A 16,125-nucleotide genomic window follows, 5' to 3' on the forward strand; every position below is an offset into this window, starting at 1 on the left:
TAAAAAAAAAAATTTGTTTTCATCAAAACACATCGATAGATTTTGAACCGTATTTTAGGCTTCCAAAAAACATCTCATGATTATTTTTATAAAACTTGCTCAAAAAATTTCGTTTTGGAGGAGTTTGTTGTTTTTTTTTTGTTTAATTTGTCAAATAAAGTGAATAAATCCTGGCAAAATCCGGGCATTTTTCAATGAAATCCAGGCAACCGGGCCGGGCCGGACTGTTCTTTATTTTAGTATTGTATATCCGGGCAAACCCGGATAAAACCGGGCAATCTGGCAACCTTAACCATCACCAAATCAGAAATCAGCAAGAAGTAGTTCAGATCGTCGATTTTTAAACTTGTTAGTTAAAACTTTCTCTACACTACATGATGGCGTGTCTGTGTGGCGTTTTAATTAGATACGTTTTTCTATTTCGTCTTGGGCGTGTAGTCAACCCTTCCAATAGAATGAAACGGAAACCAAAGATGTGTATATAATTTTAAGAGTGTAAGCTGTCAAACAAAAACACATGGAAAAACCCACACTGAACCCAAATTCACTCTTAAAATACACATGATTTTTCACTTAAAAACAAGGATCCAGTGATTTTCTTCCATTCAAGTGCGACATATACATTTCACTTGGCAGTCACTTAAATTTCAAGTGAATTCATCCACATTCACTTCAGTCGTCACTTGAATTTGAAGTGAGAAAAAATATTCACTTCCCCATCACTTGAATTTCAAGTGAATGTCGGGTTGTAATTGTATTTATTTTCAGAGTTCAAAATGGCAAATTCTAAAGAGCAGCGTTTAAAGCTTATGCTGGATTTGGATTTTCCCAATTCTTTACTAGGCGATTTTGGCGGTAGTTTGTGTTAAACGTGATGTAAGAAAAAGTTATTTAAAGGTTTTAGCATGTTTCAGCTTGTGGGTTGGACTGGACAGATTTTCTGGTTTGCAGCAGGGAAGATTTAGAAGTCGCACTTTCCGCAGTAACCGATCTGCCTTGGGATTACGGTGGAATTTTCCAATCAATATTTATGGCGAAAGCGTAATGAAGTATTTGAAATCGAAGTGGTGTTCCATAAATGATCTTTTATTTTAAAACGCGAGACATAATTAACTTGAAACTTATTTATAAATTCAGATAAATTTCACTCGAACGTCATAGTGTAATTCACTTGACCGGTCACTTAAGTGAATTCACTTGACCCATCACTTAAAATTCTAATTAAATTACGTATGGCGGGAATTTACTACAGATGTCACTTACTTTTTAAGTGAAAATTATTTTGCGTGCAGGGCTGGAAAACAGAATAAAAAGCGCTCAAATGTCAAACTGGTCTGATTAAATCACCAACCAGTGAGTAGTTAACAAATTTTGTTTCATTAGAATGATCATTGTTAAAACTTTTTTTAAGTCTTTGAGAGAGTTTTGCATTGAACAGGTTTACAAATTTCACCAAATTGATCATGCCTTATCTATAGAACAATAGTTTTCTTGATGCTGTTTGGTTCAGGCACGAGTTTTTATCTTAAACGATTACAACTCTTTTCAAAAAGTGGCAAAAAGTAAAAAAAATGCTGCAGCGAATTTCTATTTGCCTGACCGTCCAAAAATTCAATAGAAATCGTATTTTTAAATAGGTTAATGTCTGAAATTTTTTACCTCGGGTAACTTTAAATCCCATCGATAGAACTTTTCAAAAACTTCAGACTTGGAAACTTTATATTTCAACTATCACTTTGCAAAATTTGAATAACAAGTGTAACGTTGTTTATGAGATATTGAAGTTTGAATTGTAAAAGTCCAAAAAAAGTCCGTTTTCGTGGAATTTCTGTATCTTAGGCCACACAAACTTCAGATACCTCAAATTTTGTGATATAATAGTGTTATAGTGGGTCTATCTTAGGCAGAAAACTTTATCAAAAAATATCATCAAAGTAGAAAGAAATGTCAGTTCAAAATCGGAGTGTCAGTGTGCGTGCGTTCAATTTCTATACAATTATGAACGGTACTGTATATTGGTTTTATTACTATATTTGAACAAATATTATTATAACGCGAAACTTATCGACATCTGAGTCATGAGTGGTTAAGTTGAATTGAACCAGATTAATTTTCTATCTTTTGAAAATATCTATCTAGGGTAACCAGAAGTTGAGAGTCGCCACATGTCATAGTTTTGCAAAAATTGAATTTAAATCTAGTCGAATTGTATTTTTTTCCGATCGTCATTACTTCATCGGTTTTTTTTTTGTTTGCACTCGAGTGTTATTAGCGAATATTGTTTAGGTCGAGAAGAAGCCTACATGCTAATAAATAATGATTTTGAGTAGAGGGCATATTTTGAAGTACACATTTGTTCGTACCTTTTTATAGAAGAACTACACTTTCTAGGGCAGTTATGACAATCAAAATACGTTCGGTGCTTAGTTCTGCGGCGTATTTTTCCAAAAAAAGAAAACTGGAACACATGGCTAAATTACTGGTGTGCATGGCGTTAGCTATAACACGTGCACATCTTGACCTGGTACCTACTAAACAGCTACGACGCGGCAAGGTAGCTAATTAAGTTGTAAACAAACCTTGACGGTAGCGTTGTCGCCGAACTAGTTTTCAGTTTCCAATAACTGGGGTGCAATGTGCGCATCAAGCGTATCTTATTTAGCGGGAGTGCGCGCGAACTGCTCGAAGATAGCGCCGCCCGTAAACTTTGTTTGTGCTTCATGTCCCAAGGCTTCAACAAAGTAGAGATGCGATAGGGAACGACACATTGAGGCTTTCGGACTAGACAAAACCACCACCATTTGGCCGGTGATAAAGACACGAATGGTATTTAAAGTCGGCAGAAACACACATTTCATCCCATTTAGGGTACAGGAACCTGGTTATTAATATAAAAACTCGGGAAAAAAATAATGGAATGATGGCCGAAAAATTAACAAAAAATTTGTTTTCTTGAAGATAATTAAAAATTTGCCAAAATTAAATTTCAAAAAGTTTTACTGTAGTCCAACATATCAAGCCATTCGCCCGCTATCGACAACTGTACCCTATACAGCAGAAACTTGCATAAATAATGTGAGTAATAATGGCGTAGGAAAGTCCCCCAGACTTGCCTCCATTCCCATATGGACGGGAGAGGGATGGTCGTTTCGTTTGCACCTCAAGACGAAAGCACACTTCAAACAACATCCGACGAGGAATCACATTTGCACCATTAACAACACTGGTTTGCTTTTGCTGCATTTGGAGCATGACCGTGACCTACAATTCGACTGAACTTTGGCGAAAGTTAATGCAATAATGCTGCTGCAGCAGTGCCAACGCCAGTCGGAAAACGATTCTTCGGTGATTTTGGATCGATTCCATCTGGGAATTGGAAATTGATAAGGTTGCTGCCGACGGTTTTGAACATTTTTTGCTGAAGTACCTATCGTAATTCGTGTTCGAAAATTACTAACTTCTTTTAATATTTTTGGTTATAACTAGGGGAGATAAGGGCATAATGGCCACCTTAAGGAGGATGTTTCCCGATCAGGAAAGCGTATCAAAATAATAACTCAAACATATCTCAACGACACTGATACAGTTATAACCAAATAGGGTAAAGGTTTCGATTTTAAGTTTCTTCAATCTGGATTATATTTTATTTTGATTGATAGACTTGGATGGGACTCAGCTCATTTTTAATGATAAAGATTTTTTTTCCAGATTGTCCTACAATATTATGATCATATCTTATTTTGATATGCACACAACTTTTTATGAAACACGGACATCGATGTGAACGGTCCAAACCAAACTTCAATGAGTTTCGCCCAACATATTCATGAAATAGAAACTTTACTTGGGAAACAAAAAATGGATGAACGTACTTTTATAAAATAATGCGAATTTTGACATTCCTCTAGAAATAATTCTTGAAGCATTCCCCAAGTAACCATAAGCACTAAAACATAGCCCTTAAGCAGCACGATATATCAAACTATGCTTTTTCAATGAGGTAAAATCTTGTTAAAAGAATATCAAAAACTGATATAAATAAGTGTTGGGTTGGCATCCTAATAATCATCATCATCATCGAAGAATCATCGGGCAGCTGACTGTCGACTGACAGAGACGTCAACCACCCAGCGAGCTTTGTCATTCTTTAGACGGTTGTACCAACGTCTACAAGCGAGCCGGCTACGCGCGTATTTTAACTCGTCTTTATAAATTTAAGTAGATTTTAATAAACTAGTTTTTAGCCTCTCGGTCTTTTTACTCCTTAACGTAACAAAGTGGCGACGACTCGGTAATTGCATCGCGACGTACCGGAAAACGCGATAAAAACCCGTTAAACACGAGTAGAAACTCACCTGGCTCACCGCGTGTAGCCAAACAAAATGGCGAAGGCTCCATTGCAGCAAATTCCGGAGTTGGGGTTTAAGGAAACTATCCTTGAAACCCTGAGTGGTCAGCAACAACTTATGGCCAAGATGTCCGAGCAGATTGCGGCCGCGTTGAGCGGAAATTGCCAAACATCCCGTGGCAGCGAATTCGTGCTAGATTCCCTGGCGAGTAATATCACCGAGTTTGCATACGACCCGGACAACGGATGTTCGTTCGAGGCCTGGTTCGGAATATATGCGGATCTGTTCGAGAAGGATGCAGCTACTCAGGAAGCTGAATCCCGCAGCACACGAAAGGTATACCTCTTTCATTCTACCGAAGCTCTCTAAAGAGTTCACGTTCGAGGAGACTGTGTCCAAATTAACATCCATATTTGGCACACCTGTTTCTACATTCAATCGCCGGTATCAGTGTCTCCAAACTCAAAAGGATGACACTGAGGATTTAATAATCTACTCCTGTAAAGTTAACCGAGCTTGCGTTGACTTCAAGCTACAGGATTTGAAAGAGGACCAATTCAAGTGCCTGATATTCGTGTGCGGTCTCAGGTCGTCAAAGGATTCAGACATTTGCATGCGTTTGTTGTCCAAAATGAACGAAACGAATGAGATGTCGCTGGAGAAGATCGTTGAGGAGTGTAAAAGCCTGATCAATCTGAAAAAAGACACGGATTTGATCGGCGACCAAGCTTTCTCAACAAACACCGTAGCATCAAACGCAGTCCGTTCCAAATCACCGCATTGTCAGTGAAAGAAAAATAAGAACGGGAGCAAACCCAAGGAGGACATGCCTAAAACTCCATGCTGGTGCTGTGGCAGTATGCACTTTTCCAGCCAGTGCACTTTCCGCGACCATAAATGTCGAGATTGCGGGAAAATAGGCCATGAGGAAGGCTACTGTGCCTGTGGGTCCAAGCAGCGCAAGAGATTCCACGGCAAGCACCCGAAAAAACAGCATTTTACCAACAATGTTATTGTCGGTAATATCAAAGGCAGCCGGCGTTATGTGGAAACTAGTATCAACGGTGTTCCAATAAACCTCCAACTGGATTCGGGTTCTGACATCACAATCATATCCAGGGAGAACTGGATCAAGATCGGGTCCCCGTCTACTCATCCTCCGGATTGCAACGTCCGGACAGCCTCCGGTGGCCAACTTGAAATCGATGCCATGTTTCAAGCAACCATTACCATCAGTGGCAACCAGAGAAAAGGTAACTGTTACATTTGTAGTTCTAACTTGTCTTTGAATCTTTTAGGCTCAGACCTAATGGATAAGTTTGGGCTATGGGACGTTCCATTTTCGTCATTCTGCAAGCTGGTCGGTCAGGCGGCCAATACCGAACAAATCGACGGGCTGAAGTCCAAGTTTCCGAATGTTTTCATTGACAGCACATCTACAATCGCATGGCTGGCTGTACCATGTTCAGCCACATCGACCTCTCCGACGCCTACTTACAAGTGCCGGTGGCTGAAGAAAGTAAGAAGCTTGTAACCATAAATACTCTTGGTCTGTATCAGTATAACCGGTTACCACCCGGAATCAAGAGCGGCCCTGGGGCATTTCAACAAATTATCGACGCCATGTTAAGCGGAATACCCTGCACCACTCCATTCATCGACGATATCCTCGTTGGTGGTCGTTCTCCCGAGGAACACAAACGGAACCTGCATTTGACACTTCAGCGCATGGAAGAATATGGTTTCACCGTAAAAATTCAAAAGTGTCGATTTTTCATGCGCCAAGTGAAGTATCTGGGTCAGCTACTGGACTCCCAAGGCATCCGTCCAGATCCAGACAAGGTCAAGGCAATCGTCAATATGCCTCAACATCATGACGTTTCCAGCTTACGGTCTTATCTCGGGGTCGTGAATTACTACGGGAAGTACATCTGGGAAATGAGGAACCTTCGACAACCGCTGGATGCACTTCTGAAGGAAAATTCCACATTCCAGTGGACTCAAGCCTGCCAGCTTAGTTTCGACCGTTTCAAGGAGATTTTGCAGTCCCCGCTCATGCTAACACACTACAATCCACGATTCCCTATCGGGGTGTCTGCGGATGCGTCAAATGTTGGCATAGGAGCACGCATCGCACATCGCTTCCCTGATGAATCGGAAAAGGCTGTCTACCATGCTTCCCGAAGCCTGACTCCGGCCGAGTCCAGGTACAGCCAAATTGAAAAGAAGCGCTAGGTCTTATTTTCGCCAATTTGTTTTGCAAACAGATCATAAGCCCCTGTTAGCGATTTTCGGCTCAAAGTGCGGCATTCCTCCATACGCCGCCAATCGCTTACAGAGATGGGATCTTACCATGCTTTTATACGAATTCAGCATTGAATATATTTCGACGGATCACTTTGGTCACGCTGACATCCTTTCTCATCTGATTAACTCCCACATTAAACCTGATGAAGATTATGTCATTGCGTCAATCGAGATCGAAAAAGTGATCTGCAACATCGTTGGCCAATCCATCTCCCTGTTTCATACAAAATGATAGCATCGGAGACTAAGGAAGATGAAACACTACAGCAAGTGATGCGTTTTGTGCAACATGCCTGGCCAGATAAGAAATCATTCACCGGCGCCTCCAACGTGCAACAGTTCTTCGCGCGTCGAGAGTTGCTGTTCGTCGCCAGAAAGTTTTGATGTATGGCGAGCGGATCGTAATCCCCCGAAAACTGCAGAAGAAGGTTCTACAACAACTCCACAAGGGACATCCAGAAATAGACCGAACGCGCTCTCTGGCCAGGAATTACGTCTATTGGCCAAATATCGACGACCAGATCGCAGAGCTGGTACGTTCCTGTTCAGCATGCTCTTCGGTTGCCAAAGTGGATACCAAAACCAAACTTCAATCCTGGCCGATCCCCGAGAAGGTTTGGCAAAGAGTCCACATAGATTTTGCAGGACCAATCAACGACACGTACTACCGGTTCTCTCTCCAGGTGGACTCTCTCTCCAAGTGGCCGGAAATTGTCCCAACGAAGCGCATCACCACTTCCGCCACCATCACCATTCTGCGCCAAATCTTCGCCCGTTTCGGAATGCCCGAAGTTCTCGTTTCCGACAACGGGACTCTACTGACCAGTGACCAGTTCGAACGATTCTGTGATGCCAACGGAATCTTGCATTTGAAAACCGCACCTTTTCATCCCCAAAGCAACGAGCAGGTGGAAAGATTCGTCCACACATTCAAGAGAACAATTAAGAAAATTCAAGCGGGAGGAGAAGAACTGGATGCAGCCCTGGACACCTTCCTTAGTTGCTACAGATCGACACCATGCCGGAGCGCACCTGAGGGGAAATCGCCAGCAGAAATTCTCCTTGGTAGACCGTTGCGCACTTCGCTCGAACTCCTGCGACCACCAAGCTGATTCTACAAAGCAGTCAACTCCAAGCAAGTCACCGAAAAGCACGGTAATAACTGGCAATGGGTTGCTGGTGAGGTTGTGTCACGCATTGGCAACGTGATGTATAACGTGTGGCTTCCGGAACGGCAAAAATTAATACGATCGCATAGCAACCAGATGCGTAAGCGGCACACCAACGAAATCACAAATCAAGCCGATTCATCGATTCCTTTGGACATTCTTCTCAACATTTGGGGTCTCAACCAAACAGATCCTAATGTCCCTGAAACTGAACAAGCCCACGTTGAATCTGAAAATGCGATCCGAATCCAGCAAGAATTCCTGCGAGAGGTTCTGGCTCCTGAACAACCATCGTCAAGACATCCGGTAAGGGTACCGGAACCGGAGGAGTTGATTCGTCCATCATCTAGGCAGCGTCGGTTGCCGGTCCGTTTTAAACCCTACCGGGTTTACTAAAAAGGGGAGGTGTTGGGTTGGCATCCTAACAATCATCATCATCATCGAAGCATCATCGGGCAGCTGACTGTCGACTGACAGAGACGTCAACCACCCAGCGAGCTTTGTCATTCTTTAGACGGTTGTACCAACGTCTACAAGCGAGCCGGCTACGCGCGTATTTTAACTCGTCTTTATAAATTTTATTTTTTTTTTATTTACAGGTAGTTTTATTAAGGCATTTAACTCATAAAGTTTTTTTTGTGCCGAGTATTCACTTCACTTTTGTGTGGTGTTAGTAAGCGGGGGGCCGTAATCGTCGCGGCTACTCAACTGTTATTGATTTTTACTTGAGGAAAGGAAAGAGGATTGTGTAGGGTCGCTCTCGAGAACAGATTTCCGTCTTGGGTCGGTGGAGGCTTCCTGTAGCGTGGTTTCGTAAGCTACCGCAGGTATTGTCTTCCTGGCCAGCCTTCTTTCCGGTGTTATCGAACCGGTCGGACGAGAGGTTGTTCTAATGAATAGACGAAAAGAGCATTAGATAGAGTAAAGACAGAGTGGAAGAGGACTAAACGACCAAGTCAGACATTTTAAGATATTTGTATATAGGGTACAAATATTCAAGATCTAAGTTTGCCAAGATGTCTCGAATTGGAACACCAGGTAGTTTACTTCGGGCCCTAAGGGTATCCAGTAGCCAAGCCCTCGATCGATCAAACCGTTCACACGTCCACACAACATGATCAATGTCGTGGTAGCCATCCCCACAAACACAAACATTGCTTGTAACTAGTTGTATACGAAACAAATGCGCGTCAAGCCGGCAGTGATTTGACATGAGCCGAGAAACCACGCGAATGAAATCGCGACTCATGTTAAAATGCTTAAACCATGCCTTCGTCGGAACCTTAGGGATAATCGTATGGAGCCAACGTCCCTTTGTGCCATTGTCCCAGCTAGACTGCCAAGCGTTAATCGCTAAAGTGCGAGGTATTGAAAAATATTCATGGTAAGTTATTATCCTCTCAAAGATTTCACCTTGTAACGCGCCCACCTTAGCCAATGAGTCCGCATTCTCATTGCCTTGAATAAGACAATGAGACGGGATCCAAGCTAAGGTAATCTTGTACGAATTTTCGATCAAAGCGCCCAATATCCCTGAAATTTCCAGCAAAAAATGGGAAGAGCGCTTCATCAGTTTCATCGATCGAATCGCCTCAACGGAGCTGAGACTATCCGAATAGATGAAATAGTGGTCTACGGGCAGAGTGCGAATGTGTTCCAAGGTACAATAAATTGCGGCTAGTTCGGCAACGTAAACGGAGCATGGCTCTTGAAGCTTGAACGAAGCTTCAAAGCGCTCATTATACACTGCGAAACCAGTCGCGCCGTCGATTCTAGAACCATCAGTAAAGAACATTTTTGTAGGGTCAATTTCACGTACTTTTGATGCAAAGATTGAAGGAATGACGTTGGGTCGGACGTGATCTGGAATTCCACGGATGTCAGCGGTCATGGACAGATCGAATTTTATTAAGGAACTGCTGATCGGGTAAAAGTGACTCGTGTCCGAATTTAACAAAGAAGGGTTTATTTCTAACTGACTAAAAGTTTGATAATTGTTTACATATTTTACTTGCGAATTAATATTCATAAGCCTTTCCAAATTTTCTATCACCAAAGGATTCATAGTAACACTTCGAATTAGGAAACGTAGCGATAAATCGAAGAACCGATTTTTCAACGGCATTATTCCCGCCAGTACTTCGAGACACATCGTATGTGTCGACTGCATACAACCCATGGCAATACGCAAACAACGATACTGTATTCGTTCTAGTTTAATCAAGTGGGTATCCGCGGCTGACCCAAAGCAAAAGCTTCCGTATTCTATGACCGACAGTATCGTTGTTTGGTATAACCTGATGAGGTCCTGTGGATGAGCACCCCACCAGGTTCCAGTAATCGTTCGAAGAAAATTGATTCTTTTTTGGCATTTTTGTGTCAAGTACCTAATATGTTTTCCCCAGAGGCATTTAGAGTCGAACCAGACACCCAAATATTTAAAACTAAGAGATTGAGTTAGAGTTCTACCCATCATAAGGAGCTCTATTTGAGGAGGGGAATGCTTCCTTGAAAAAACTACTAACTCGGTTTTACTAGGCGAAAACTCGATGCCTAGGTTCCTGGCCCAATGTGATAAATTATTTAGAGTTTCTTGCAACGGAGGTTTAATTTGAGTGCCTTTTTTACCTGTGATATGAACAACACAGTCATCCGCAAGCTGTCTTAGCGTGCAATTTTGTGCCATACAAGCATCGATTTCTCGGACATAAAAGTTGTATAGCAGGGGGCTTAAACATGAGCCTTGGGGTAGACCCATGTAACTAATTCGTTCAACTTTGGTTTCTCCATGACTAAAATGCATGATTTTTTCAGACAACAGGTTATATAGAAAATTATTCAATATTGGTGAAAGTCCGCAAGAGTTAAGATTACTAGAAAGCACTTCTATGGACACCGAATCGAATGCCCCTTTGATGTCCAGAAATACTGCCCCCATCTGCTCTTTTTGGGCAAACGCCAATTGAATGTCTGATGAAAGTAATGCTAGACAGTCGTTCGTACCCTTGCCTCTACGAAATCCAAATTGTGTACTTGACAACAGATTGTTTGATTCAACCCATTTATCCAGCCGAAAGAGAATCATTTTTTCGAGCAATTTCCGGAGACACGAGAGCATTGCAATCGGCCTATACGAGTTGTAATCAGAAACTGGTTTTCCCGGTTTTTGGATGGCGATGACTTTCACTTGTCTCCAGTCATGCGGGACAATGTTCATCTCTAAACATTTATTAAATAAATTCAACAAGCGTTTCTTAGCGGTATCTGGCAGATTTTTCAACAAGTTGAATTTGATTCTGTCCAGTCCGGGAGCAGAATTGTTACAAGACCATAGCGCAAGTGAAAGTTCGACCATCGAGAATTGATCCTCCGTTTCGGAACTATTCTCTGTGTCCCGAAAGATTTTCTTAACTGGTACTGCGTCCGGACAGACCTTTTTCGCGAACTGTGTCAGCCATCGACTAGAGCTTTCCTCACTTTCGTTCGAAGGTGTGTGATTTCGCATGTTTCGTGCTGTTTTCCAAAGCGTGTGCAGAGACGTTTCTCTAGATAACCCATCCACGAATCGCCGCCAGTACCCACGTTTCTTGCCCCTGATCAAGTTCTTGAACTTGCGTTCCAAGGACAAGTAACGTTGGAACTTCTCTGGCAATCCGGTTCTGCGAAACTCAACAAACGCCTTGCACTTTTCAGCTCGCGCGCGCGTGCAATCTCCATCCCACCACGGTGTGGGAGGCCGTTTCTGTATCGTCGAGTTTTCATTCCGTCTGACCTGTGCCCCGATTGCACAGTCCACAATTGTCCCGGAAATAAAACTGTACTCTGCCTCCGGAGGCAGTTCGTCTGTTGAGTCGATGGCTTCAATGACACCCGATGCATACTTTTTCCAATCTATATTCTTAGTGAGGTCATAAGGAATATTGATCTCTTCGGGTGGACTACGACCACTGGTGAAAGAAATATTGATAGGCAGATGATCGCTTCCCTGAGGGTCTTGGATTACCTTCCACGTACAATCCAAACTCAGAGAGGAAGAAGCTAATGAAAGGTCTAAAATACTATGCTGTGATTGGGATCCATTAATTCGAGTCACTTCCCCATTGTTTAAGACAGTCATGTTGAAGTCGTCGCACAGCTCATATATCATGTTAGCACGATCATCATCACGTGAGCTACCCCAGCCCACGCCATGGGAGTTGAAGTCTCCCAGAACTAGTCGGGGTTCTGGAAGAAGTGAAATAATATTCGCCAATTGGTTCCCGCTCACGCTTGAATTTGGCGGAATATATACCGAGGCTAGGCAAAGGTCTTGACCTTTAATTCTAGCTTGGCAACTGACGACTTCAATACCTGGAGATGGTTGTAGTGGAATACGATAGAAAGAGTGGCATTTCTTGATACCCAAAAGAACGCCACCCCCTCGTTGACCATCACGATCCAGGCGAATAATATTGTGGCTATGGAAGTTGAAATCTGTGTTAGGAGAGAGCCAAGTTTCGCATAAGGCGAACACATCACAATTCAAATTGTGTACCAATACTTTAAAGGAGTCTAATTTTGGTAAAATACTTCTGCAGTTCCATTGCAATATAGAAACAATTTCTCTTACCTCAATGGACGAGTTATTCATCAAAAGAAATTGCTTCTGCGATGAGGGTCATAGTACAAGCTTTCTTTTTCAAGACTTCTCTCAAAAGAGGTACAAACATATTAATCATAGTCCTCCAACCTGCTGGTACACTGAAAAAGTCCAAGATGAACGCAACAATTTCCGAAAATTTCATCTTACCATCAGATGAAAAGCTGGGCAAACTGTTCGACGATGGATCAGATGCAGTTTCTCTGGGAATTGTTGCATTCCTGTTTGCTACTGATGGTCCTGAATTCTGAAGGAAAGTCTGGGGTTTTGACTTACCAGAAAGTGGAGGGAAGTCCTTCGGGGACGGATTAAAACCCGGAGGTCTCTGAATAGGAGGGGTAGAATAACTATTTCCACTTTGAGGATTTTTTGTTTTATTAACTTTGCTGGCAGCTGATCGGGGTTGTGTGTTAGTTGTGCGTTTCCTTTTTGGAGCCTGTGAAACATTTTTTTTAACAAATGGCCCAGCTGATGTTCCTTCACATGGATCCTCCCCTTCGGATTCATACTCACTTAGAAGGTCAAACTGGTTCTCTGAGACGATTGGCAAAGACTTCATCAGCATGTCTCTATATGATTTCTTAGAGCGGGTTTTTAAAGAAGTCTTGATTTTTTCCCGGCGCGATATGTACTTCGGACACGCCGAGAGAGCATGAGATTCCTCGCCTGTGCAATACAAACACTTGCTTACTGCTTGTATTTCACACGAAGCTTCCGCATGCTTCTCCCCGCACTTAGAGCAGCGTGCCTGATTGCAACAGTAGGCGGCCGTATGATCCAACTGCTTGCAATTCTGGCAGTACATGACCGAAGGCACATAAAGTCTCACAGGTAGACGAACCTTCCCGATCGCAACGTAATCAGGAAGTGCAGTGCCGGAAAAGGTAACCCGGAAAGAGTTTGACAGGGAAAATGTTCGCTTTTCCCCCTCGCCAGATGCTGTTTTCAGCTGACGCGCGTCCAGCACCTTGACCGTGGGAAGACCAGGGTCTTTGAATCGGCCAACCCCGGACTCCACAAGATCATCGACGGTCAAACCCTCCTCGGTTACCACTCCGTCGATTTCCACGTCACGAGCGGGAACGTATACGCGATACTCGATCGTAAACTTCGGGTCACAAGCAATGGCATTTGCTTCCTTCAGGCTACCAACAACAATGCGCATCTTGTGCGGTCTCATCGGCTGGTAGCTGATTACGGAAGGGTAAGATCTGTCGAGGTCTCGGGCGATGGAAATCACATTAGGTGATTTCCCGTTCATTTTGGACCGGATGTAAACTACCCAAGGTCCCTCCGATTCAGGTTGGTAAACCCGACGACGAGGGGGAGGTTTGGGCAGCTCGTTAGCTTTTTCATCTGGGGAATTTTGTTGAGGGGTGGATAATGATGCGGAGTTGCCGAATACGAAGGGAACAGGGGAAATTGACAGATTATAGGACTGAGGTAAGGGGTCAGGGGTATTTTCCGTGTCCGATAGGTACATGGGATGTTCAAGTCGTTCCTCGGATAACATTTCCTCGGAACCATCCTCCTGAAAAGGGGGATCTTCCCCCGCCTCGCCGTCGTCATCCATTAGGCGGGAACTTCCGACTTAATGGGTAGCGGAGAAACAAAACCAATTACAAAAAATTATTAAAAAAAAAAAAAAAAATGAAAAAAAAATAATAAAAAATAATAGTAAATAAATGATATTATTATAAAAGGTGTTAATAACTAAAGCGAAAAAGGAGCAAATAAGAATAACAAAAAAAAACCAAAAAAAACTTTTGGAGAAAAAAAAAATATTTAAAATAAATATTTTTGAACCACCCTAGGTGGTCGAACCACCCTACACCAACTACTGGCGAATCAACAACGTGGTCTTTTGTTGTTGACCGATTGGTACTGGGAGACTATCTGCAGCAGCAGGGCCTTTTGTCTTCTGCTGGCTGGCGGAGAATCGATGATAATTTCGATCAATGTTTCGATTACGATTTATCGAAACGGTGTCCACTTAATCGTGATATATCACTGGCACGCACTTTTTCACTTGGGCTGTCCTTGCGGTATCGTCTTTATAAAGTTAAGTAGATTTTAATAAACTAGTTGTTACGGAAGTCTCTCGGTCTTTTTACTCCATAACGTAACAATAAGCTATGCTTGTAAAGATTTTTTGATATAAATTGAGATATTTCAACATCCTACAAGTACTGAATTATAACTGATTTTGATAGAAAAAATTGAATATCAAAATATCTCATCTTGATATCATTTTGCTTTTTGTTTCTAATCGGGTAATTTAACCATACAAAACAGCTATAACATGTGAGTTACATTGTTGAGATTCGTCTCATCGAAGCAATCGATATAATTAATAAACAATTACAGTAAGGTTTTTTTTTACACTGATATACGTACCGCGTAAAAAAAACCGTGTAAAAAAAAACCGTGTTAATTCCCGAAAACCGTGTAAAAAAAAAACCGTGCTAATTCCCGAAAACCGTGTAAAAAAAAACCGTGTTAATTCCCGAAAACCGTGTAAAAAAAGACCACTCGAATTCTGCAGCTTTGAAGTTCTGACACTTAAGACCTGAGACCTGAGACTTGAGACATAAGACCTGGACTTGGAAATGTAGACTAGAGACACGAGACCTGAGACTTTAGACATGACACCTGAGACCTAAGTCCAGGGACCTGAGATCTGAGACATGAAACCTGAGACTTGAAGAATGAGACCAAAGACATGGGACATTAGACCTGAGACCTGAGACTAGAAACCTAAGACATAAAACACGAGACCTGAGACCGGAGACATGGGACATGAGACCTGAGACATGAGACTTGAGACTTAAGACATGACACCTGAGACCTGAGACCTGAGACATGAGACATGAGACAAGAGGCATGAGACATGAGATATGAGACCTAAGACCTGAGACATGAGACATGAGACATAAGACATGAGACAAGCTACTAGTGTTATTACCGCGAAAAATTATATAAGCTTCGATTACAACTTGCGACCCCTCTAGTGAAAGGGTTTGACTTGTAGACAAGGACTATAAAAATCGCTCACTCATCGAAAAGCACATGAGAATGCTTCGTCGCCGGCTCGCTATTCGTTTGTGCGCAATACAATCACGAATAGCAACACAAACGATTCAACGATGGCGGTTTCTTTGTTGCTCGTATTACAAAATATTCATGAGCGAGTCTGAGCAACGGGATCACGAGAGACTCGTATTTGGTTCGTGAAAATTTAGATACCAAGCTTGCTGTCTGTTTAAGGGAGTAAGTACGTCAGTTCAAAAGAAAAAGAAAAAGGAATCTTTCGGCTTGTCCTTTTCAGAGATAAACCGTCCGTACCATCCGGACACCGATCGTTTGAAGATTGGCTTGTCCTATTCAAGTGTACACTGTTGCTGTTGATGTTATTGATGTTCCTTCAAGCTTGTAGCTTCAAAAAGTGACGCACATTCTTCCGTAGGAAGCAATAATAACACCACTAGCATGAAGCAAATGTATTCTTTTGCCTCGGCATATTTGCCTGAAAAGAATAATAACATCACTAACATGGATTGGCTGTACCGGCCGAATGCACACTGTTTTTCTTTTTTTTCAATTCCTGTTGGCCAACGTTGTTGAAAGCCAACACGGCTTGGCGTCAGTATTGTTGCTGTTA

At 42.3% G+C, this 16,125-nt stretch overlaps 1 protein-coding gene across 1 annotated transcript; it reads left to right on the forward strand.

The window, feature by feature from the left end:
• The first annotated feature begins 7,039 nt into the window (after positions 1–7,039).
• Positions 7,040–7,768, forward strand: LOC129753961 (uncharacterized protein K02A2.6-like). Its single transcript, XM_055749814.1, has one exon. It carries the CDS (start codon positions 7,040–7,042, stop codon positions 7,766–7,768), a length of 729 nt encoding a protein of 242 aa, XP_055605789.1.
• The last annotated feature ends 8,357 nt before the right edge of the window (positions 7,769–16,125 follow it).

The sequence above is a fragment of the Uranotaenia lowii genome, chromosome 3 (genome assembly GCF_029784155.1).
Source record: "Uranotaenia lowii strain MFRU-FL chromosome 3, ASM2978415v1, whole genome shotgun sequence".
NCBI classification, from domain to species: domain Eukaryota; kingdom Metazoa; phylum Arthropoda; class Insecta; order Diptera; family Culicidae; genus Uranotaenia; species Uranotaenia lowii.

Bases quoted from the DNA above. Each gene is read 5' to 3' on its own strand.
- LOC129753961 (XM_055749814.1), top strand. From the start codon at position 7,040: ATGTATGGCGAGCGGATCGTAATCCCCCGAAAACTGCAGAAGAAGGTT.